Source organism: Salvia splendens, chromosome 20 (assembly GCF_004379255.2).
Source record: "Salvia splendens isolate huo1 chromosome 20, SspV2, whole genome shotgun sequence".
Lineage (NCBI taxonomy): Eukaryota > Viridiplantae > Streptophyta > Magnoliopsida > Lamiales > Lamiaceae > Salvia > Salvia splendens.
The window spans coordinates 828,333-853,595 of record NC_056051.1 but is presented as its reverse complement, the minus strand read 5'-3'; the positions used below and the strand labels follow the sequence as shown (position 1 = coordinate 853,595).

Here is a 25,263-nt window from a genome sequence, read left to right as displayed (position 1 = left end):
TCCCTCCGTTCCCTCATAGTTAAAGCGAAACTTTTCAGCACAAAGTTCATAAAGAGATGTTGAGTATGTTAAATAAATAGATACAAATGTAAGAGAGGCAAAAAGTAGAGAAAATAACGTAAGAGAAAGTAAAGTAAGAAAGAGAAAAAAGGTTACTCCCGAAAATGACTCGGAGGGAGTACTATATATGAAAATGACTCAACTATAAGAGAGTTTTCCGAGATGGAAAAATGACTTAACTATAAGGTAACGAAGGGAGTATAATGCTATTATTATTTTAAGATAATATCACAAATTATGGCCAAATTTCGAATTTCCTCATTTAAAACTTGTACGTATTTAAATAGGATGTTCATTTTAACCGCCAAAAAGTCTGTGTGATCACCATCTGACTATTTCTTTGTGAATCCGACATTCACTCTCCCTCCCAATTTCCAACCTCTCTCCTCAATTCCCATCTCCCAACTTCACCAAAACACCAAAATTCCCATCCCAACTAAACAAAGCAAAACAAAAATGGACGATCCCCCCAAAGATCCCGACGTCAAGGCGCTAGATGGGATATCCCACTCGCCGCCGCGCCCGAAATCGCAGTTCTACAGCCAGCAGCTGCCGAAGACGAGCGGCAGCCACCACCCCCGCAACCACAGCCTCGACGGCGCCTCCGACGAGGACGACTTCTACCGATATCCCGTCAACCACATGATGGAGACGGGCGCCGGCGCCGGCGCCTGCGAAGACGGTCAGATGCTGCCCAACGAGCCGCTGCCCGAGTTCGTCGGCAGCGGCGGCGGCGTCGGGGTGTTCAAGGCCCCTATTCGAGCCGCGATGCACCCCACCCGGCCGCCCTGTATCGAGATTAGGCCTCACCCTTTGAGGGAATCACAGGTTGGATATTTTTTCAATTTTCCAATATGTTTTTTAATTGTCTAAAATATTAATTCTAGGTGCATATTGTGATTAAATTTGTCAACGTGGATGTTTAGATGAAAAGAATAAAGTCGGACAAAATGGAGAGTAGAAACTCATAAACCCTTCGTCCATAAAAAATAGTCTCATTTATGGACAACAGAGTTTTAATGAAAAATTAGTAAAAAGTAAGATATAGAGAGAATAAGTAGATAAAATATCCGAGAAACTTTCAATTTTTAGAAATGAGACTATTTTTTGTGGTGATAAAAAATAGTCTCATTTAAGGACGACACGAGTTTTAATGAAAAATTGGTAAAAAGTAAGACATAGAGAGAATAAGTAGATAATGTATGAGAGAAACTTTCAATTTTTAGAAATGAGACTATTTTTTGTGGAGATAGCGGAATATCAAAATGAGACTATTTTTTGTGGATGGAGGGGAGTATAAATTAAAGAGATTGAAAAACCAACATGGTTGGTCTAGTGTTCAACGTCTCGTCCTTAAGCATGTGGTTGGGTTCGATCCCTGTTGATAGAAATCCATGGGTTCCATCATTGGTGATAAGAGGAGAGGCCTATGAGACTTATATAGTGGATTAAGCTCTTTGTGTACACCGATGTGAGATATTATTATATTTATTTTTATGTTTCAATTGCCAACACCTGCCCATGTGAATGGAGCAAAAATTTGGCAAGTCCCCTACCGCTTAGTGCCCTGACCGTGGGGATGAGAGAATAGTCCTCCAGCTGTCGGCAGTATGGGACATACTCTGATAATACATTCTCTAAAACCAAATGCTCCCTCCGTCTAACTGTAGTAGAGACATTTCTTTTCGCCAAGAGATTTAAGAAATTGTGTTAAAAGTGTGTGAAGTGAAGGGAGAATAATGTAGGAAAGAAAAAGTTAGAGAGGTGAAGAGAGAGTAAAGTAAGATAGAAGAAATAGGTTGCTTTTTGCCAAAAAAAAAGAGAAATGAATCAGCTACAGTGGGACAGCCTAAAAAAGAATACGACTCAGTGACAAAGGAAGTACATAAAATAGATCATAAATGTATAAATGCGTGTATAAATACTTCCTTGAACTCACTGGGTAGGAAAAGAACTCACAATTAATAAATTAGCTAATGTGCTTTGGATAATAGAAGATAAAAGGGGTGTGGATTTCATAGAAGCAGTCTTCTATTAATGATCAGAATTTTGTTTGTTTGGATGTTTCTTAACATAGAAATCAAATTTGGGATAGCAAAATGTTATGTAGTGAGTCATTGTGTGCTTCTCTTAATCTCTTTATAATAAGCCTATTAAGTGTAAAAGAATCTAGAAGTTTGTGGACTTCAACAGGGTGGAAAATTAATAAAGACGATTGCTAGCACAGACACACAGCTGTGGGGAGGGCAGGAAACTGGTGTAAGAGTGTGGAAATACTCAGACACATTTGAGCCGGGGAGTGTCGCGGAGATACCTGGGCGAAAGTTACCGAGGGGAGACGAGGAGGCAGCCATGTTTCACGAGTCAGCAAGCACGTCTCCAACACTCTGCTTGATGGTCGACGAAGCGAGTAAGATGGTTTGGAGCGGACACAAGGACGGTAAGGTTCGTTCCTGGAAGATGGACCAGCAGTTCACCGATGGAAACACCTTCAAAGAAGGCTTGTCATGGCAAGCACATAAAACTCCGGTTCTTTCCATGACAATGTCTTTCTACGGTAACCCCCCTTTATTTAATCTTTTCTCGTAGTTCTTGAATATGAAATATTTGTTGTTTGTTCATGTGTTCGATCTCTCCCTCCGATTCTTATATGAAGGTGACATATGGACGGGCGCAGAGGGTGGGAATATAAGGATCTGGCCGTGGGAAGGTCTAGAAAAGTCTCTTGGACTAACGCAGGAGGAAAGGCGAATGGCTTCTGTGCTGGTCGAGAGATCAGTTATCGATTTGAGAGCTCTACTCACCGTTAACGGCGTATGCAACATGCCCTCTTCGGACGTGAAATATCTGTTGTCTGACAATGTTAGAGCCAAGGTTTGGGCTGCGGCCTCTCAAACCTTTTCACTATGGTACCTGCTCTCTCTCAAATTAATCTCACTCGAAAAAGCCAAAAGTCTGATCGTTTTTTAATAAACAGGAACGCTCGGACGAGGGAGCTGCTTAAAGTATTCAACCTAGAGGGTCAGATTGAGAATCGCGTGGACACGCCATCTCAAGACCAGCCAGTTGAAGACGGGGATAATGCGAAGTTCGTCAACAAGGGAAAAAAGGATAAATCACAGGGCTTCCTGCAGAGGTCGCTCAATGCTCTGATAGGTGCTGCGGATGCTGTTCGTAAAGTAGCTAAGGGGGCAGGAGCTTTAGTCGAAGACACAAAGAAGATAGAAGCAATGATGATTGCTGCAGATGGTGTGATTTGGACAGGTTGTTCGAATGGATTGATAATCCATTGGGACGGAAACGGGAACCGCTTGCAGGATTTCACTCGCCACCCTGCTGCTGTACAAAGCTTCTGCTCTCACGGTTCGAGGATATGGGTTGGATATGCAACAGGCAACATCCAGATACTAGACCTCGAAGGGAACTTGGTAGCCGGTTGGGTTGCCCACAACGAGCCTATTATAAAACTAGTTGTTGGCCACGGGCATCTCTTTAGTTTAGCCACACACGGTGGTGTTCGGGGGTGGAACATATCCTCCCCTACTACCATCGATAGCACGTTGCGCCAACAACTATCGGAACGAGCAGATATGTATACAAGGCGAGACAAAGTGACCATTATGGTTGGAACATGGAACGTTAGCCAAGGAAGAGCTTCTGAAACGGCCCTCAAGTCCTGGCTGGGATCTTTAGCAGTCTCTGACGTTGGTATTGTAGTTGTCGGCCTGCAAGAAGTGGAGATGGGTGCAGGTTTTCTTGCCATGTCTGCAGCGAAAGAAACGGTACACCTCTAAGTACATCAAATGTGCGATTTCGATGATTTTTTAAATTAGAATTTGACAACTGAGTTTGCAATTTTAGGTAGGACTAGAAGGGAGCGCTGTGGGGCAATGGTGGCTAGATAATATCGGCAAGGCCTTGAACGAAAGAACTGTCTTCGAACGTGTAGGGTCGAGGCAGTTGGCTGCCTTGATGATAGCGGTTTGGTAAGATTTTTCTTTAATTTATAGATGAGTAAAGATCAATTTTGGTCTTAAACATATGATCAAAATACGAATTTGGTTCAAAACATTCACTTTTTAAAAAACAGGTTCATGACAAATGAAATCGTTGTCTAGTGGTGCTTTTTTGATGGTTCCTTCAAAAAACTAACGGTCATGGAACTGTGCAATTAGCGTTGACCGTTAGTTTTTTGACGAAACCGTAAAAAAGGTTTACCTGGCCCATTTTCATTTGTTATGGACCCGTTTTTCAAAAAGTGAATGTATTGGACCAAATTCGTATTTTGATCATATGTTTAGGACCAAAATTGACCTTTACTCTTTATAGATTTACTATATGATTAGGACAAATATTTTGGGTGACGTTGTTCTTCGTTTCAGGGTAAGAAAAACTGTGAGGCCCCATGTCGGGGACTTGGATGTTGCTGCTGTGGCATGTGGTCTAGGGCGAGCTATAGGAAATAAGGTGCGCCGCTCTAGTCGTCCCTTGACAGCGAAATGGTAATTTATGTCGTCTTTACACTTGCAGGGAGGTGTAGGATTGAGGTTGAGAGTGCATGATCAGCTGATATGTTTTGTAAATTGTCATTTAGCTGCACACTTAGAAGCAGTAAACAAACGGAATGCTGATTTCGATCATATTTTCCGAACAATGTCTTTTAGTCGGTCTACGCAAACCGCTGGTATGGTGCGATGCCTCTACTTGTCTTGCTCTCTTCTTCTCTGCGTATATTTATTTTGGCTGCTTTATTCGTTTGGCTTTCCGTGGCTCCTCATTTTCGCAGCTGGTGTTTCGTCGGCTAATCAGGCTGTCAAGAACTCAAATGTATGGTTTAGTTTTTAAGTTTTTTGAGTTTTGTTAAGTTTTGGTTGGAGTGATGTTAAGTGTTTTTGGCCAGCAAACGACATCTACCGGTCCTGAAGAGGCCAGGCCTGATCTTGCCGAAGCTGATATGGTCGTCTTTAATGGCGATTTGAATTATCGCCTATTCGGCATAAGCTATGATGAAGCTCGGGACTTGGTTTCTCAGCGAAGCTTTGATTGGCTTCGCCAGAAAGATCAGCTACGAGCGGAGATGAAGGCTGGAAAAGTCTTCCAAGGGATGCGGGAGGCCATCCTTATGTTTCCTCCCACCTACAAGTTCGAGATAGGAAAACCGGGTTTAGGAGGTAATTCATTGCCTTGTGTGATTGTCTAATCCGACATGAGGATATTCTGATCTAACGGTGTATGTTAGGTTATGACTCGGGTGAGAAGAAACGCATCCCGGCTTGGTGTGATAGAGTTCTATATCGGGATAACAAAGCAGGTACGACGACGAAAGATTGCAGCTTAGATTGCCCCGTGATCGCCTCCATATCGCAGTAAGGCTTGATTCTCTTAAAACACTACTTGTTGCTTAAATGGTAGTGATGTTTGGGTGTTGCATTCAAGGTACGACGCTTGTATGGACGTGGTTGAGAGCGATCACAAGCCCGTCCGTTGCAAGCTCAACCTCGACATTGCTCATGTCGATAAAGCAGTTAGGAGGCAGGAGTTTGCCAAGATCCTCCTGACCAACGAGGAGATCAGGTCGAGCATCGAGGAGCTGCGTTTCGTCCCCGATACGTCGGTCAGCACCGACACCATCGAGCTCCAGAACCAGGACACATTCTGCTTCAAGATCACCAATCCAAGTCCCGAACACTGCGTCTTTTTCAAAATCACGTGTCTAGGACCCTGCGCCAACGAAGACCCGAACTGCCGCTCACGTGGCTCATTCGGTTTCCCACGTTGGCTCCACGTAAATTTCCACTTCTCAACTCTTACTTCCTCTGTTCCTTTAGTGTTGGCACATTTTTTTCGCAGTCGTTTTGCAAAAATGATAAGTATAATAAATAGTTAAAGTGCAAAAAGAGTTAAATAAGAGATCTCTCTTTCTTACTTAGTATAATTTTTTTAAAATGAGTGCGAAAAAGAAATGTGTCAACGTGTGCAAACTAGCCCACAAGCTTTGCTAAACCTGAGCTTTGGACAGGTGGGACCGGCGGCCGGGTTGATCCAACCAGAGCAAGAGGCGGACGTGACAGTGCATCACGAGGAGTTGCACAAGTTGGAGGACTTGACCGGGGGAGCTGCACAAAGCTGGTGGGCTGAGGACAGCAAGGACAAGGAGCTCACCTTGGTGGTGTCGGTACAAGGCAGTTGCTCGACCGACGTCAAGACCCACCGTGTGACTCTCCGGCACCGCTCCGTTCCAGTCGGATAGATCAAAATACAAGAAGCCACAAAGCTAACCATAATGTACATATTTGTATAAATGGATGCACAATTAAGTAGGACTGCATATTCTTTAATTTGTTTAGATTCAGAAATATATCAAGGAAAACGTGTTTTGGTAAAAATAATGGATTCGGAAAAAGGCGGTGACAATTTATAAATATTTGGATCCTTATAATTTCAATCCTAAAATAATTGTAGTTTAATTAGTACTAGTACTATAATTTATCTAAACATAAATATCTACATAAAATAATACTCTTTCCGTCTCTAAAAAGTATGCACTTTGTGATCGGCACGGATTTTAATATAAAATATGTAAAAGTAAGAGAGAGGTAGAGAGAAAAAGTAATTATAGTATTGACAGTGGAGAATAGGTCTCACCTCATTAGAGAGAAAAAAGTTTCTAAAATTGAAAAATGCATATTCTTGTGGGACGGACTAGAAAGAAAATAGTGAATATTATCGTAGGACGGAAGGAGTACTATTAAAGATGATGAATTTTAAGACTTTCTTAGACGCGGTCTACACAGAAGAATTATCATCATAACCTCGACTTTGCATTTTACATGTTTGAGATAGTTTTGCATTCTTCATTTTTACGCTAAAATTTCGCATGATCCATATAGGCTATTTTTGTGGAGTATTTCATCCGTCCCTGAAATTTTGTCACATTTTTCCATTCTGTCCGTTCTACAATATTTGTCACATTTCACTTTTAACCATTTTTTATAATGAACCCACATTGCACTAATTTACTCTCACTCACATTTTATTATAACACTAATACTTTAAAAGTATAATTCACATTCTACCAACTTTTTTTAACTCACTTTCCATTACATTTCTTATAAAAACTCGTGCCCGGTTAAACTGTGACAATATTTAAGGGACGGAGGGAGTACTATATTTTGAAATCCACTAACTATTGTCGTGACACGTTATGGTATCCACAACCCACGCCCCAACTCTTCTATGTCATCATTCTCCTCATTTTCTGTGTCATGTCACAACTTCCACAACCTTGCTCTCCAAGCCTGCCCCACCCAAACTCTCCACCATGTCATTATTCCCTTCGTTTTCTGCGCAATGTCACAACTCCCACAACCTTGCACCATGCTCTATGCCCTTTCCTATGCCACAAACATTAAACTGCACTATTCATGACTATTGACTATTTTAGTTGAAAAATAAAAGCGATAAACATTTATAATACAAAAAATTCATTCATTCATTACAAAAATTAAAAATTACAAATCTTAAAAATTCAAAAATTACAAACCCTAAAAATTTTAAAAACCAAAAAAACTGCACTATTCATGACTATCATTGTGAGTGGTAATATAGAATTAAAATGGTGTAGAATGATATATAGAGGGTTTATGAAATAAATATATATGGGGTGTGGCGAATTACCGGCAGCCACAACGCAAGCGGCCGGGCGAGCAGCGCCACAACGGGGTCATCTTACTCGTGCTTTTGACCATCTCCAATCATACTCCAAAAATGAGTTTTGGTGTAGAAATCTTCAAGGCATTGAAAAATCACTTCACATGTTTCTCTTTATTTTTTAGAATTTTCATACTCCGTATATTTTTGAGGAATATTTGAAGAATTGGACTCACAGGGCAAAAATACAGGGTTTTTTTTACTATCAATTAATTAGTTATTAATCTAATGACTTGTATAACCTGATATAGTTCTCTTAAATCCCCGTTCGATAGTCGAGTTGGGATTTACCATGTTACTTTACAAATGAGATAAATCATTTAGTTTTATATGAATAAACAAACATGAGTTGGTTATAGTATATTAGATAAATAAAATAAATATTTAAACGCTATATTTGGTATATTAATTTGTATTTAAGTTTGAATTGTAAATCTACCAAAATACCTTTATTAATCTAAACCAAAATGGAATGATGAAAAATTTGAGGACAATAAGATAATTATATACCAAACCTCAAGTAGAGCTAGGAGAAACATAGCTACCATTCCTAATGTCTCGTGCATGTATTACTACTATTATTATGAAAAGAAAATAACTAGTAAGAAATCATTAGCAATTTGGAATTACAACACCATTCGAAATGACTCGTGCATTTTCACAATGTGAAGCTACATGCTGTTTGTTGGGCAATGCATTGATGTAATTTAGATGAATATCTTGCAGATATATACGTTCACACGGCTTCGCCCAACTGCAAATCAACACCAACGCGTCTTGAGTCCACGACGTGCCTGTGATGTTGTAGAACGAAACGTCGCTCAGTTTCACCCCGGAGTTCTGCAAAAGATGAACAATCACCTTTATGGATATCCATATATACTAGAAACTAGTAACTAAATTGAATCATGCAAAGAATTATACCCCATTTGGACAATTCCTCTCCGGGCAATATTCTTGATCAATGATTATAGGGTTGGAGACATTTTGCATTTGCAAATTTTCAAACTTGATGTCTCTTGCATATCCATTGAAAGGTTTAGCCCATGTTTTGATCCGAACTCCATTGTCTGTTCTTGTGAAGATAGAGTTGTTTACGACAATCTGTTCCACTCCGCCTTCGCCTGGATCGCCTCCCATACTTCCAATGCTGATAATCATTTTCAATTTTCAAACATTATATATCAAATTCAAACTCTAAGTTGTAATCAAATGTTTAAACCCTAATTTCAGACGAAACCCTAAAGGACTCATGCTTAAACCCTACTATTAGAAGAAACCCTAAATGATTCATGTTTAAACCCTACTATTAGAAGCTCTAAGCAATAATAAAATGTCATTTGTATTTAATTATGAAGTTAAATTTGAGATAAACATATAATTTAAGACGTCCGTGCGTACCTAATGCCATGACCAGGGCCGCAAACGATGTTATCCATGTACATTTGGGTGGTGCCGGGGCCAATGGAGATACAGTCGTCGCCGGTGGCAATATTAGCATGGCTGACACTAATATTATTCGAGTTCCCAATGTGGATGCCGTCGGTGTTGGGGCTGTCGCCGGGAGCCACAATGGTCAAATCTTGAATTCTCATGTTATTGCATCCATTAATAAAAACATGGACTGCGTGGCTGTTATGCGATGTCAAACCATTGATTTCCACATCGTTGCAACTTTGGAACGAGAACGACTGCAATCACCATGAAATATATTACTACTCTCTTTGGTAATAATAAGAAAATTTATAAGAAATAATTGTATAAAACATTTTCGGCTCTTAAAAGAAAAAGAAGTACAACTAATTATGAAACCCTTGAGTGAAACTTATAAAAAAGATAGTGGAATTTGTGTCTCATATTTATATATGAGTATAATATTAAAATATAAGTAGAATAAATTAATGTGATGTAATATCTACTTACCATATAGTAAAAATAAATTGAATTTTAATTGCAAGTGAGTTAAATGGTAAATTATAACTCTTAAAAGGTAATTGGAAACAACCATTTTAAAAAAGAGATGATTCTCGTACAATTGGAAACTACCATTTTAAAAATAGTGGAATTTGTGTCTCATTTTGCATATAATAGTAATAAAATGTAACTAGAATGACTTAGTTTGATGAATATCTATTTACCATTTATAGTAAAAATAAATGATAAATCTTAATTGCAGAGCAGCTTAAATGTAAATCGTGACTGTAAAAGGGTTGGAAACCACCATTTCAAATTAAGAAATGATTCTCGTATCACAATACTCAAATTGTAGCTTTAAGAAATGAAAATCATACTAAAAACAATATGTCAAAGGGTAAAAAGTCGAATTTACCCTTGCTCCAAAGGGGCAATTTGCTCCACTTCTTTTACATGCCCAATAACTTGAGCCTCTTGCATCAATATCGCCGCCAACAACTGATAATCCATTCACATATTCGAATGTTATCCAAGCTTGATCAGAGAGGAAAGACTTGTAATCATATGGAGCTACAAGAGCTCCAATTATTTGGACCTGCATTTTACTCTTGCAAGCTCCGCTAAACGCTACCGAGTTCACCAAGAACGTCCCTTTGGGGACGTACATGGTGGATTGCTCTACCGAGCTGCAGGCGGCCCCCCAAGCCTTGAGGAAGGCCGATGATGAGTCCGTCACACCATCGCCCTTCGCTCCATAATTTATGACGTTATAGAATGCCGCATTGCACGTATGCAATGTTGCAATCAGTGCTAGAACAATTGTGTGAGACAAATTGAGCATGATTAGGGTTTTAGTAAGTGAGGAGGAAAATATTAGTTTGATTTGTGTTGCTGTAATTTATATAGTAGGGACTATAATTAGCATGTAACTTATTGGCTAGCGGCTAATTAATACGAGTATAATTTTTATAAATTTAATAACGGATAAATAGGTTAGTGTGTTAGAGAAAGGATCTTACTCTGAAATAGTATATGACAATCCATATCCATATAATTGGCTCACTCAAGAATCTTTTGGTCATATAGAATGAGAATTTATAACGTATATACTTAATTGTAACTCATTAAATGTGGAGATCTTATATAGTTCTTCTGTTATTTTATGTGTATTGAACATAAGTAATTTGTACAGAATTTGGGCAGGGAGATAAAACCAGAATTATATCGGATAAATGGATTTGTCAAAAGGAGTAAGAAAGTTATTGAATTCTTAATATGCTAATTTTAATTTTGGAAATGAATTAATTGTAAATAGTTAATGAAATACTCCAATTAGGAGTACTCTAGAAAAATATTAGTACTTTCATTCATAGAAATAAACCAAAATATATATGGGTCATCATAAATCAGAAAACAAGCCTTTGTACGAAAAGAGTGCTCCACTATTTATGTTTGAAGATTTGTCACTCAATTTCTTCTCTTTTAAGTGCATAATAACTCGAATAGGAGCTAAATTTATAAATCATACTTTTATATAGATAATTTGCATATTGATACTTCAATTGACTCATACCGATGAGGATTTAATTCCACGAGATATTGACCAAAAGCCGTGGAATTCGCCTATTAATTGTACATGCATATTATGCTATTCCCTCCGTCCCCAAAGAATCACTTTAAAATCGACACGGATTTTAATATAAAAATGGTAAATTAAGAGAGAGGTTGAGAAAAAAAATGAAATAAAGTATAGTTAGTGGAGAATGGGTCCCACCTAGGGATGTCAATCTAGCCCGAAACCTGCGAGTCTACCTGATTAGGGCCAGAAAATTGCAACCCAGATACAAAATAGGGCTACGTGGGCTAACCCGTTTGGGTCGGTGGGTTATGCGGGCTGGCCCGGGTGGATTGCGGATTAGCCCATGGGTTAGGCATTTAAAATAAAAATATAATTAAAATTTTGGGTTATATAGTTACATGAAGTATATATGGTAATTACAATATTAAACACAACATTTATATGAAGTATATATGGTAATTATGTCTTCTCTCTCAAATTGAAAGTTAGAGTTATATGGAATATAGATGTTATTAATATTTGCTCATATTAAACGCCGCATTACGTTTTTCCTCTTGAAGACAATCATTCGGTTGAAGCTTCAAAAGTTATTGATGTAGAAGAATGTCATTCAACTCCATGGAGTTTATCTATATTATCTTTTTCAACTACTTAGAATTTATTTTTTGGGTATACAAAAGAATGTCATTCAACCCCTTTGAAATGCATGATTTCCATTTAATTGTGTCGGATTCTCGTGTGCTACTAATTAGCGCTATGTTTACGTATTTTGTTTCAATTTACTATTGCTATTATTTTTTTTTCTTGATCACTTTTGATAATACTTTACTATTTGCGACAAATTTGTTTTTTTATAAGTTAGAATATTGGATTGGATAGAAAGTAACACATAAGATCACTTTAAACCCCGAATAGCCAGTGGGTTAGCTCGAAACCCGAAGATTTATGGTTAGGGCCGAAAATTAACAACCCAAAAAATTCACAACCTGAATAACCCGCACCCAAATAGCCCGACAACCCGAGTGGATTAGCCCGAACCCGAGCGGGTTTGCCCAATTGACATCCCTAGTCCCACCTCATTACAGAGAGGATTTTCTAAAATCGGAAAGTGCATATCTTGTGAGACGGACTACAAAGGAAAGAGTGCATATTCTTGAGGGACGGAGGGAGTAGTATATATCGATCAGTCACTAACATAAATAGATTTAATTAAAGACAATTAAAGTTTTACATACAACACTATTATATGTTTCAACTATATCATGCAAAACTATTCCTAGTTCCTAGGATATACTTCCTCCGTCCATAAAAAATTGTCTCATTTGTGAACGGCACGTGTTTTAATAAAAAATTAGTAAAGTAAGAGAGAAGGAGAAAAAATAGGTAAAGTAAGAGAGATACGAAGAAAAAGTCGGTAAGTATATGAGAGAGAAGAAAAAGTGAGTAAAATATGAAAAAGAAACTTTCCATTTACAGAAATGAGACTAATTTTTGTCCCAAAATGACAAAATGAGACTATTTTTCGTGGACGGATGGAGTAATACCTTAGGAAACTGAATTAGTCATCATTTCAATGAGAATGCATATAAAACAGGAAGACAAATTACAGATAGCATTGAACCTGCTTATTCATGCGTGACTGAAATCAGTGGATCCGTTTCTTGTTATGACCCGAGAAAGGATCCGCCTGTTTTTCAATGTGACACGTGGAACTGAGAATGTTTATTTCGAATTCTTTGTGTTTTTTGTTATGGAATTAAAATTATAGAATTGACAAAATTTTATAATTCAATTTTAAGTAAGTATTTTTATGGTATCAAACCACGAATTAGTAATTGAGGCTTCCAATTCCATGGTCCGAATTTTGTATACCAAATGGAACCTAAAAATAATTTAGCATAGCTTTAAAGTACTCTCTTCGTCCCTAAAAGCTTTAAACTTTGATCGGATATGAAATACTCCATCGTCCCTTAAATTTTGTCACACTTTGACCGGATACGGATTTTGAGAAATATAATAAAATGTGAGTTGAAAAAATTAGTGGAGAGTGAATCCTACTTTTATATATTAGTTTTATAATAAAATGTGAGTTTGAATAAATTTGACAAATTTTATGTGAAGGGTGAAAATGGAAAAATGTGACGAAACTAAGGATGGAGGGAGTATCCATAACGGTAGGGAAAAACAACGATTACTCTCTGTTATTCATGTACATCGAATTTCTTCCTCTTCTTCAATTATATATGTTCAACTTTCATGATTTTTACGACCAAATTTTAAGTTTATTAAAAAATCCGATATGCGGTCATACAACACTTACACAATAATTACAATCTCACAGATAGTAAAATACTTAGTGGAGAGCAACAAAGTGGAGAAGCAATCAACGAATTCGATGTGGGAATCCTGAAAGATCACCATCAAAAGCAATGTCATGGCATAAAACAATATCAAAGAAGAGAGAGCAAACAATGGTGGTGATGACCCTAATTAAAAATAACTGATTGAGACTCATATTCCGAAATCTCTCATAAAACCAATTGAAATTGAAGAGGAAAAAAAATCGCAAAAACTGGAAAGCAAATCCTATACATACAAATTTAGTATTAAAGGCTCAATTTCAATCTCTCCCAAAATAGGTCCAAGTTCTTATGTGATGACCCTTCTTCCCCCAACGAATTATGCAACTTCTTGCGCACTTTCTCAACCTCGCTCTTCATCCGAAGAGCAGAGTCTCCCTTCATCACGACGTCGATCTTCTCAGCAACCTCCTCCCTCGTCACGCGCCCTCCATCGCATAAATTCACCCCAATCCTCCAATCATCAACCACAAGCTTCCGATTCGTAGGCTGGTCAACAAGAAACGGATAACAAATCATCGCAACGCCATGCCACATGCTCTCCAGAACCGAGTTCCACCCACAGTGCGTCAGAAACCCTCCCGTGGCAGGGCTTGCCAGAACCCCGTCCTGGTCGCACCATGGCACGACCAGTCCTCGGCTTCCCACCCCATCTTCGAAACCGCTAGGGAGAAAATGCTTTTCTTGATCATCCTTGATCACCCAGATGAAGTAAACTCTACTCACGAGAAGGCCGTAGGCAAACTCTACGAGTTCCTCCTTGTCAGCAATGAAATTGATGCTACCGAAGGAGATGTAGAGGACTGATGCGGGTGGCTTGGAGTTCAGCCACTCTGTGCAATCTGTGTGGGGCCTGAGGCTCCGGGCCAGGCTTCCGTCGTAGAAATTGATCGGGCCGATGGGGAAAGATGGAAGGATTTGATTCAGGGCTGAAAGGGTGTCGGATTCGAGCTCTTCGACCGTGTTGCATAAGATGAAGTCTGCTTGCTTGACGTGATCGAATGCCTTCACTTCGATCTCGGTTAACATCGGGATCATGTCCGGGTATTGCACATACGACATCAAATCTCTTGGTCTCATCGATCCCACTCCCGGTATGTAGTTTATGATGCCCTCTTCTCCTTCACCTGAAATTGTTACCATATAGATTTTGTAATGTCATTTAGGCTCGTTCGGTACTACAGAATTGGGGCTGTGAAATTGAAATGGGAAGCTTCAATTCCAAATCTTATGTTCGGTACGGCAAATTAACTCTCTCAATTCCACAATTTGAAATCTATATCAAAAATAGAATATTGGAAGTTCAAATACACTTTCACACACTACATAAATAGAGCACACACAATTACACACGCAGTCACACAGATACATATACAAAGTTACACACTCACACTCACACTCACACTCACATACTTATACATAGTCACACACTTGCATACACACAATTACACACACACTCAAACACACACTGTCACACACATACACACACAGGTACACACTTACAGTAACGCAGACATACACACACAGTTACACATTTAAACACACAGAATCATACACACACAGTCATACACACACACAGTTATACACACACTCACAATTACACAAAATCACACACACACACTACACTACACGTATTACACACTCATGTGAGTGGGCGTGCATGAATATCTATAAATTCAATTTTCTATCATTTTTACTAGGGTGTGTTCGGTACCCTAGAATTGAGGGCTTGAAATTGGAATTGGAGCCTCCAATTCCAATCCATTGTTCGTTATCACAAAAATATTTGGATTTAGAATTGAATTACAATTCCAAATTTTCCAATGTCACAATTTGAATTCCATATCAAAAGTAGAAAATTGTAATTTCAAAATCCAAATAGTCATAAAATTTCACTATATATCCACAAAACACACTTCACACACTTTACACACTACACACACTACACATATTTCACACACTACACACACTACACATATTTCACACACTACACACACTACATACATTTCACACACTACACACACTACACATATTTCACACACTACACACACTACACATATTTCACACACTACACACATTTCACACACTACAAACACTCTACACATTTCACACACTACACATATTACACACACTACACATATTTCACACACTACACATATTAAACACACTTCACACACTTCACACACTACACACACTACACAGATTTCACACATTTCACACACTACACACACTTCACACACTACACACATTTCACACACTACACACACTTCACACACTACACATATTTCACATACTAAACATATTTCACACACTACACATATTACACACATTTTACACACTACACATAATTCACACACTATAAAAACTACTCACATTTCAAGCATCCTAATATTTTTTTTCAATCCTGATACGATCATATCCCATAATTTAGTAATTAATATCTTTATAGTATATCGTGCGTAGTTAGTTAAGATTAGATTAGATTAGATTTGATGCACTTTATTGTTAAGATATTATCGTATCCCACATATTATAAATATGTGTGGAACCTTTCATATTATTCAAGGAATGAAATAGAATATTATTCACGCATCTTTTCTCTTCTTCTTCAATATCAAATCCTAGTTCTTGTCGTTGTTGATCGTCGGGCAAAGGTTCCCACGACTTCACGGGGGAACCCTAATTCTTATCGTGTGCGATCGACGGGCAAACGATTCCCGCGGCCTCACGGAGGAGTTAATTCGACGTTAAGGAGATTATCCTTAACAAATCCAAACCAAACCAAATCGAAAAACTAAAACTTTTCAAAAGTTTAAATTGAATCAAACTGAAAACTGAACTAAATTTGAAATTTTAGTTTGAGTGAAGTGTGTGTGTAGTGTGTCTATTTAGTATAAAATTTGTAAGTGTGTGTAATGTGTGTACAATGTGTATAGTGTATATAGTGTGTTTATTTTGTGTGCAATGTATGTATTTTGTGTGTATAGTATGTGTAGTGTATGAAGTGTGTGAAGTGTGTGTAGTGTGTGAAGTGTGTGTAGTGTGTGACATATGTGAAGTGTGTGTATGTGCATTGTGTGTATATTTACCAAACATGTCAATTCAATTTCATGTCAATTCTTCATTTTACCAAACATAGGATTTAGAATTGAATTATAATTCAATTACATAGAATTCCAATGTCAATTCAATTCCAATTCTGTGTACCGAACAGACCCTAAACAAAGAATTTGAAATTGAATTATAATTGAATTCTGTTAAATTCAATTCCATAAATTCTAATTGCAATTCAATTCCAATTATGTGTACCGAACGACACTTAATGACTTTCTATAAGTATGATTTTGATATGAGAAACTTTTACATTTTACTATTTTTAATACTATATTCACAAATATGGGAATATCCAATCGCTGGAGACAAATGCTCACTTCGTCCCTTAAATTTGTCATATTTTTCCATTTTCGCACGTACCACAAAATTTGTCATATTTTACTTTTTATCATTTTTTATAGTGAATCTCATATTTCACTAACTCGTTTCATCTCAAATTTTATTATAAAACTAATGTATAAAAGTATGACTCACTCTCCATTAAATTATTTCAATTCACTTCCCATTACATTTCTTAAAACTCATGTTGAACTCAAATAGGACTTGTAATGGCAAACAGAGGAAGCACCTGTAGTCTATATTCTATTAATTTACATATCGATCCTCCAAAATAAGTAATCTTCTATTAATTTACATATCGATCCTCCAAAATAAGTAATCTTGTTTCATCATACTACTCAATGATAGTGGACCACAATTACCGTGATTACTCTAATTAAAAAATCAAAAGATTTATGGGAGCAAAGAAGGAACATACCATGTTGAGGGGGGAAATGGGCATTTTCTCTAAGTAGATCAAAGTGATAGTTGATTGCAAACACAGCAGCCGGCTGTGTCCAAACAGAAACGTTAATCATCCCATATTTCTCACAAATCGGCGTCGCCACCCACGAGAAGAACGTGTCGGTGATCATAACCGACGGCGGCGAGTCTCCGCTGCTCGTGACGATCCCGGCGACCAGTGCATCCACGCGCCCCGGGAAATCGCGAAACATGGTCATCCAGTAGTCGCTGTAGTTCCTGTCGTCGTCGTTGCCGTCCCTGTCGAAGTCGACCGGAAACCCGTCGGAGATGGCGGCGTAGCGTATGTCGAGGCCCGCGTTTCGGGCCCCGGTGAAGATGTGTGCGTCGGCGGGGAGATCGTGGGCTTTGGAGATGGAGTGGTGGTTGAATTCGAGGGGGATGAATGTGATGGTGAGGTTTTTTGATGCGAGGCTTAGGCATAGATTGATCATTGGAGTGATGTGGCCTTGGTATGGGTATGGAAATACAATCGCGTGGGGCTTTGAATTTGCCATCTTTCGACTTTGCAGATAGTGAGAGAGAGGGAGAGGGAGAGGGAGAGGGAGAGGGAGACAAAAGTTTCGATATCAGATCATATGCATTTACATTTCTCTACATATCCTAATTATTGATTTACCAACTCTTCATATTACTCCCACAATCTCCGCTAACTTTTTCTACTCATTACTAAACTAACTTCATCCACAAAAAATAGTCTTATTTCACCATTTTTAGATGTTTACAAAAAAATAGTCTCATTTTTATAAATGAAAATTTTCTCTCTTACTTTATCGGTTATTTTTACTTACTTTATCTCATTCTCTCTCTTACTTTACCAATTTTTTATTAAAATCCGTGTAGTACAGAAATAAGACTATTTTTGTGGACAGATGAAATATTTCTTAAAATTTGAACAATTATTGGCTAACGAAAGGAGTACTAGCTAAAATGGAAATTAACTAAGTACTCCGTGTGTCCCAACTAAATCGCATTGCTTTTTAGGATATCTAAATAAAGTTGAGTTATTTCTTTTTTTGAGCAAATAACAAAACATCTATTCTGTATTACTACTATATATCATCACTTATTTTTACTTTCTCTTATCTCTTCTACATTTTCTCTCTTATTTTACTTTATTTTCGTTTAATCCGTTCAACATGATTTTTTAATCCTGTGTCTAAAAATGTTGACCTAACTTAATTGGGACACAGAGAGTATATTATATGTCAACCACTCCATTCGTTCCATTTAAGATGTCTACATTGTTGAGTGACACGTGATTTTAGGAGGAATTGTTAAGTAGACTAAGTAGAGAGAAAAGTTAGTTGAATACTATAATAAGAGATTAGAGAGGATTTAATTCTAAATATATAAAATGGACACACAAATTTAAAAGTAAAATTAGATATTTCAGGTGGGACGGAGAGTATATAATTTACATTGAAGGGATTATACATGCATTTCACGACGATTTATATAGCGTAACTCGAAAATCTTTTGGTTGAATTAATTATCAATTGTTAGGTGCATTAGTAGATCAATTTCCCGAGATAAATTGATATTTTAACAGGATACTATATTTTATTAGTAATTAATTTGATATACCTGCCCCGACAGCAATTGAGAGTCACTGACATCGATGAATATGTACATAGATTTATCCGTTTTCAATGTATAATAATGCACGATTTTAAAGATGAGCAGTAACTTTCAAAATTTACAAGAAAATCGCCTAATATCCCATTTTGCTGGAATTAATAAGTTAAGACACATTAATGATCTTCCATGGCATTAGGGCTAACCTAATCTATAAAGTGCATTGCTAATCAATTTTCTCACATTCCAATTCATGGATACAAATCCCCACCATGGAAGCTGTAGGGATCAGACGAATTCCGGATTCACTATTTACCGAGACCTCTTTGGTCTTGTTACAAGATGGCTCAGTCAAACCATCAACCAATCGACTGATATGTACAAAAGATCTAGCTATTACAGTCAAGATACACAATAGCTATTACAGACTAAGTCTTTGTGCTTAATCAATTCAAGACAAGCATCAATAACCCTGCACACTCAACAAAACCTTGTTAGTATCACAAGGTAATAGATCCAAACGGATCTGGTACAATAAAGGCAGAATACCGAACGAAATCACAAAGAAAACAACAATCAACGGCTCAGCCACCCGCCGATGATACAAGCCTATTCTCCAGAACACAGATCCAAAGGAGCACAGCTGAATCTGCCGGTGATTGACCTCACACTCCAGATTCTAAGCCTAACAGACTCCTACACTTCAGATCTACACCGTTCGAGAACAACCTCGCACAGAAACACTCCAAACAGAAACCCTAGTTCCCACCCAACTCCAGCAACCGAAATAGTTGCTTCCTCTATTACTGTAGCAAGATCTGAAGCACTTTCAACCGTGCAAGATCACACAGAATCACCAGAGAATCGTCGGAGAAGAAGGGAAGAAGAAGAAGAGTCGAAGAACTCTGAGAGAGAGAGAGAGATATATCCGAAGAGAGAGAGTGTAGAGTATTGAATGAGATAGAGAATCAGGAGACTCACACACATAACAAGCACACCCTATAATCCGACGGCTGAGAGCCATGATCCGAGTGGGAGAACACGTGGCTGTATCTGGAGTGGAAGTCATGAGTCTTGGGCCAGGCCCAAATCAGCAATGCATGGGCCAGAGACTAAAACCAGCCCAAATGAGAGTCCACCAAATATTCAACATGCTCCACCTTGGACTTCATTATGGGAAACCAGCTTGCACCACACGGCTAAGGTGTAAATTCATCACAGCCTACATGGTAGCCCCCTCAGCCCCAAAGAACAAAGTTCACTGGCATTTTTGGGAACCACCAAGTTGCCTCTAGACACCAGAGGGTTGAAGACCCATTAGTCTAAGAGGACTTGTTGCCTCAAGTCACCCATCACCCTTACCACAGTGGATTAGGTAACTGAGGTCTTTTTTTTTTTCCCGGGACATGCAATTTAACCAAAATCAAAATGCAAAAACTTAATACAGAAAATTAACTTTTCAAGAGGTAAGCCTTTAGTACCCATGTCAGCTGGGTTCTTATCTGTGTGCACTTTAGAAAGAAAAACTTCACCTTTTTCTACAATATCCCTAATGTAATGAAATCTTACATCAATGTGCTTAGTTCTATCATGGAAAACAGGATTTTTACACAGTTGTATAGCAGATTGAGAATCAGAAAACACAACAGGAGGAGTTTTCACAAAATTCAGTTCAGAAAGTACTCCCTTTAGCCACACAGCTTCTTTCATGGCTTCAGTGATAGCTATGTATTCAGACTCAGTAGTAGACAGAGCCACTATATGCTGCAGTTGTGATTTCCAGCTAATACAAGACCTACACACAGTAAAAACATAGGAAGTGGTGGACTTCCTCTTATCCCTGTCATTAGCATAATTAGAATCAACATATCCAGCAAGTTTAACACCTTCTTCACATTTAGAATAGCACAGACCATACTTTGCAGTATGCTTCAAGTATCTCAACAACCATTTCAAAGCTTCCCAATGCACAGGACCAGGATTAGACATATATCTACTCAAGCATGAAACAGCATAAGCAATATCAGGTCTAGTACTGACCATTAAGTACATAACAGATCCAATAGCATTAGCATAGGGAACTTTCTTCATGGAATTGATTTCAAGATCAGTTTGAGGGCAAAGGTCTTTACTCAACACAAAATGAGCAGCTAAGGGCACTGAAGCAGGCTTAGCATCATACATGTTAAATTTTTTCAGAATTTTGTACACATAGGGTTCTTGATGCAAAACAAGAGTATAATTCTTTCTATCCCTGAAAATATTAATTCCCAGAATTTTCTGAGCATCCCCTAAGTCTTTCATGTCAAAATTCTTGCTCAAAGCAGCTTGCACAGCACTTATGGTTTTCAAACAAGGACCCATGATCAGCATGTCATCAACATACAACAATAGAAACACAGGAACAGTACCAAGGTTCTTCACATACAAGCAAGCATCAAAAGTACTTCTCACAAAGCCCAAATTGTGCATACAAGTATTAAACTTAATGTTCCACTGCCTAGGAGACTGTTTTAGACAATATAGAGCCTTTTTCAGCAAACACACATGATTAGGAAACTTTGGATCTACAAAACCTTCAGGCTGTCTCATGTATATGGGTTTATCAAGATCACCATGCAAGAAGGCAGTTTTAACATCCATTTGCTTTAATTCCCAATCAAAATGAGCACACAATGAAAGCATTAACCTCACAGTAGTAAACTTAACAACAGGAGCAAATATTTCAGTATAATCTACCCCCTCTTGTTGAGTAAATCCTTTAGCCACCAATCTGGCCTTATACCTCAGCCCCTCCACCTCATTCTTTAGCTTATACAACCATCTACAGTCAACAACAGAGGCACCAAGAGGCAGAGACACAAGGATCCAGGTCAGATTTATTTTCAAAGAATTCATTTCCTCAATCATTGCATGATGCCACTTATCCCAAAACTTAGACTTTGTAGCCTGCTTATACGTTTGAGGCTCATCCCCATCAGATTCATGTACATTGAAAGCCAAGTTTATTAGAGCAATCAATCCTACATACCTAACAGGTTTATTCACATTCACCCTTCTGGATCTATCCCTAGCTAGCACATAATTGTTCAAAGTAGAGGCATCAATAGCATTTTGGATTCCAGAAGGACTGTTCAACAAGTTCTGAGCAGGCACAACAGCATTCCCCCTATTAGGACTAGCATGCATATCATCATGAGGTAAAGCCACATTATTAACATCATTATCAGGTAAATTTCCCTCAAGGGGTGTTTCACTAGGAGTAGAAACTGGTATAGAGTTCCAAAAGGGTGGCTCCACCTCACTTGAAGCATCCACTGGATGCTCCACAACAGTGGGTATATCTGTGGACTCCACCTCACTAGGAGGGTCACTGTCCACTTTCTCTAGAGCTGAGCTATCAGTCATTCTCAGACATGGGAATTCATTTTCATTAAAGATTACATCCCTGCTGATTATGACTTTAAAACCAGGCTCATCTCTAAGCCAGATCCTATATCCTTTAACACCCTCAGGATAACCCAAGAAAACACCCTTCCTAGACCTAGGTTCAAGCTTGTCAGTTTTAGTATGCACAAAAGCAGAGCAGCCAAACACCCTTAGGTGAGAAAGATTCAAGGATTTTCCAGTAAAAACACATTCAGGGCACTGCCCCAATAAAGGAACAGAGGGAGATCTATTTATCAGATAAGTAGCAGTCAATAAAGCTTCACCCCAAAACTTTTTTGATAAACCAGATTTTGAAAGCATGCATCTAACTTTTTCAAGTAAAGTCCTATTCATTCTCTCAGCAACTCCATTTTGTTGAGGAGAATATGGGACAGTTTTATGCCTTTTAATACCATGCCCAGCACATAAGTCATCCATTTGTTGATTACAAAATTCAAGACCATTGTCAGTTCTGATTCCTTTAATTTTCTTTCCAGTTTGGTTTTCAATCAATGTTTTCCAAGTAGTAAATTTTCCAAACACATCAGATTTATGTTTCATCAGAAAACACCACACTTTTCTTGAGAAATCATCAATAACAGAGAGAAAATAGACAGAACCAGAGTGAGATGACACAGGAGCAGGTCCCCAAACATCCATATGCAGATATTCAAGCACATTCTTACTCACATTAGTAGGAACAGGTGTAGGAAAGGTCACTTTATGTTGTTTACCAAGCACACAAGTATCACAGAAAGGTAATTCACCACAGACATCAGAATCAGATAGAATGTCATGTTTTTTCAGAATATTCATACCCTTCTCACTCATGTGGCCTAGCCTATTATGCCAAAGCAAAATTTTGTCAGACTTTACAACATTAGCAGATGCTTTTTCACAAGTAAGAGGCACAGCATTGCAGACATACAAACCACACCTTTTTTGAGCTTTAAATAAGCACATAGAACCTTTACAGATTTTCATACAGCCATCCCCCCACTTCCCACTCAAACCAGAACCTTCAAGAGCATTACATGACATCAAGTTATAACACAGATCTGGAACATATCTAACACCCTTCAAATTAAGCACATAGCCATTACTAAATTTTAAACACACTGTGCCAATACCAAGAATTTCACATTTCTTGTCATCAGCCATTGGCACATAAGTGCTAGAAACAGGCTTCATGTCAGAAAACACCTCCTTGAAGGGACTTACATGGAAAGTACAACCAGAATCACATAACCAGTCATTTGAAGTATAAGGACACATAGGGGAAGCATTGATATTCAACAAATCATGCACCATAAACACAGATTCATTGTCAGTTGTTTCATACTTAACCATACTGGCAATATTTTCAATCTGAGAGCTGTTATTATTATGGTGATGAGGCTTATTCTTCTTAGGCTTGGTACATTCCTTTTTATAATGTCCAGTTTCTCCACAATTGTAACATTTTCTGAAGGATTTAGGGTCCCTACTACTGGATCTGGACCTAAATTTCTTCCTTGAGTTGGATCTGTTATTAGAACCACCATTTGATTCATATCCCCCTCTTGAATTAGACCTACCCCTAACATTAAACACTTTATTGGCAGTAGATTTGTCAGAACCCCTTTCCCTCAGATCAAGTTCCTTAGATTTAAGGGAGCTAATTATTAAATCAAGAGGAGCAGAGTCTCTGCCATATTTAATGGCAGCCTTTACATCACTATAGGAATCAGGTATGGCATTCATTAGGGCAATACTTGTATATTCATCAATTGTTTTATCACCTGATCTCTTAATATCTTGCACAAGTTTATGAAATCTATCCACATTATCATCTATATCCTTAGACAAATCAAGTTTGAATTTAAACAGCTTTTCAAGCAAATACATTCTTGAGGACATAGAAGTTTCTGTAAACAGAGTATCAAGGAGTTTCCACATTTCAGAGGCAGATTCAACATGATCAACTTTCCTAATCACAGAGTCAGATAAATTGAGAATAATAGTGGCTCTAGCCAACTCATTCATTTCATCTTGCTTTTCAGGAGAAACATCATCAGACAAAGTACCATCAACAGACTTGAAAACCTTTTGCTGAATCAAAATACACTTCAATTTTTGTTTCCAAATCATAAAGTCATTTTTTCCATTAAATGGAACCAAACCAATGGGCTGAGACATTTTGGACACCAATTCAGCCAAAACACAGTGAGCAAGGTAAGAACACACAACTCTGCACACAATAGGGAAAAGAGACATGCAGGCTAGGGCCTAACACAGATTTTCACAGAAGGAGCACAAAAGAACACGAAGTCAAGTACCCAGAGGGCAGTAACAGCTATCTGAACAGAAAATTTTCTCAAGAACAAAAAAGAAACACACCATACACACAGGTCAAGCCCAAATCCCTGACTGTCACGAGCAGCACTGGCTAAGGCTATCCCAGATCGCAAGCACTCACTCTTGGAGGGCGCAGGGGGTCACTTAGGCAGTATATGTGCTTAGTGGCCAGGTAATAAGGAGTCAGAGAGACAGATAAAACAACAATCAAACACGGAAGCAGGTAAACACAGAGAAAACAACACAGATAAGCCTAAAACCTTGCCAAGGTTTACTACCAGCAGCAAAAGCCCAAACCTAGGGTGGCTTTAAACAGGAAAAACAAGAAAACAGAGAGAGTCACAGCCAATTTACCAGAGCAAACCCCCTACTCGAGGGAGG

The 25,263-nt window shown here is 38.2% G+C and overlaps 2 protein-coding genes and 1 pseudogene across 2 annotated transcripts; 1 reads left to right on the top strand and 2 right to left on the bottom strand.

Annotated features, from left to right (window-relative positions):
- The first annotated feature begins 516 nt into the window (after positions 1–516).
- LOC121782698 lies at positions 517–6,381 on the top strand (annotated as a pseudogene).
- Positions 6,382–8,382: 2,001 nt separating this feature from the next.
- LOC121782697 (polygalacturonase-like) lies at positions 8,383–10,525 on the bottom strand. Its single transcript, XM_042180650.1, has 4 exons — positions 10,100–10,525; positions 9,172–9,461; positions 8,695–8,920; positions 8,383–8,610 (listed from the first exon to the last, which is right to left on the bottom strand). Exons 1-4 carry the CDS (start codon positions 10,523–10,525, stop codon positions 8,383–8,385), a joined length of 1,170 nt encoding a protein of 389 aa, XP_042036584.1.
- Positions 10,526–13,735: 3,210 nt separating this feature from the next.
- LOC121780749 (UDP-glycosyltransferase 86A1-like) lies at positions 13,736–18,105 on the bottom strand. Its single transcript, XM_042178374.1, has 2 exons — positions 17,495–18,105; positions 13,736–14,750 (listed from the first exon to the last, which is right to left on the bottom strand). The coding sequence occupies exons 1-2, from the start codon at positions 18,033–18,035 to the stop codon at positions 13,870–13,872; spliced, it is 1,422 nt and encodes a 473-aa protein (XP_042034308.1). The 5' UTR covers positions 18,036–18,105; the 3' UTR covers positions 13,736–13,869.
- Between the last annotated feature and the right edge of the window lie 7,158 nt (positions 18,106–25,263).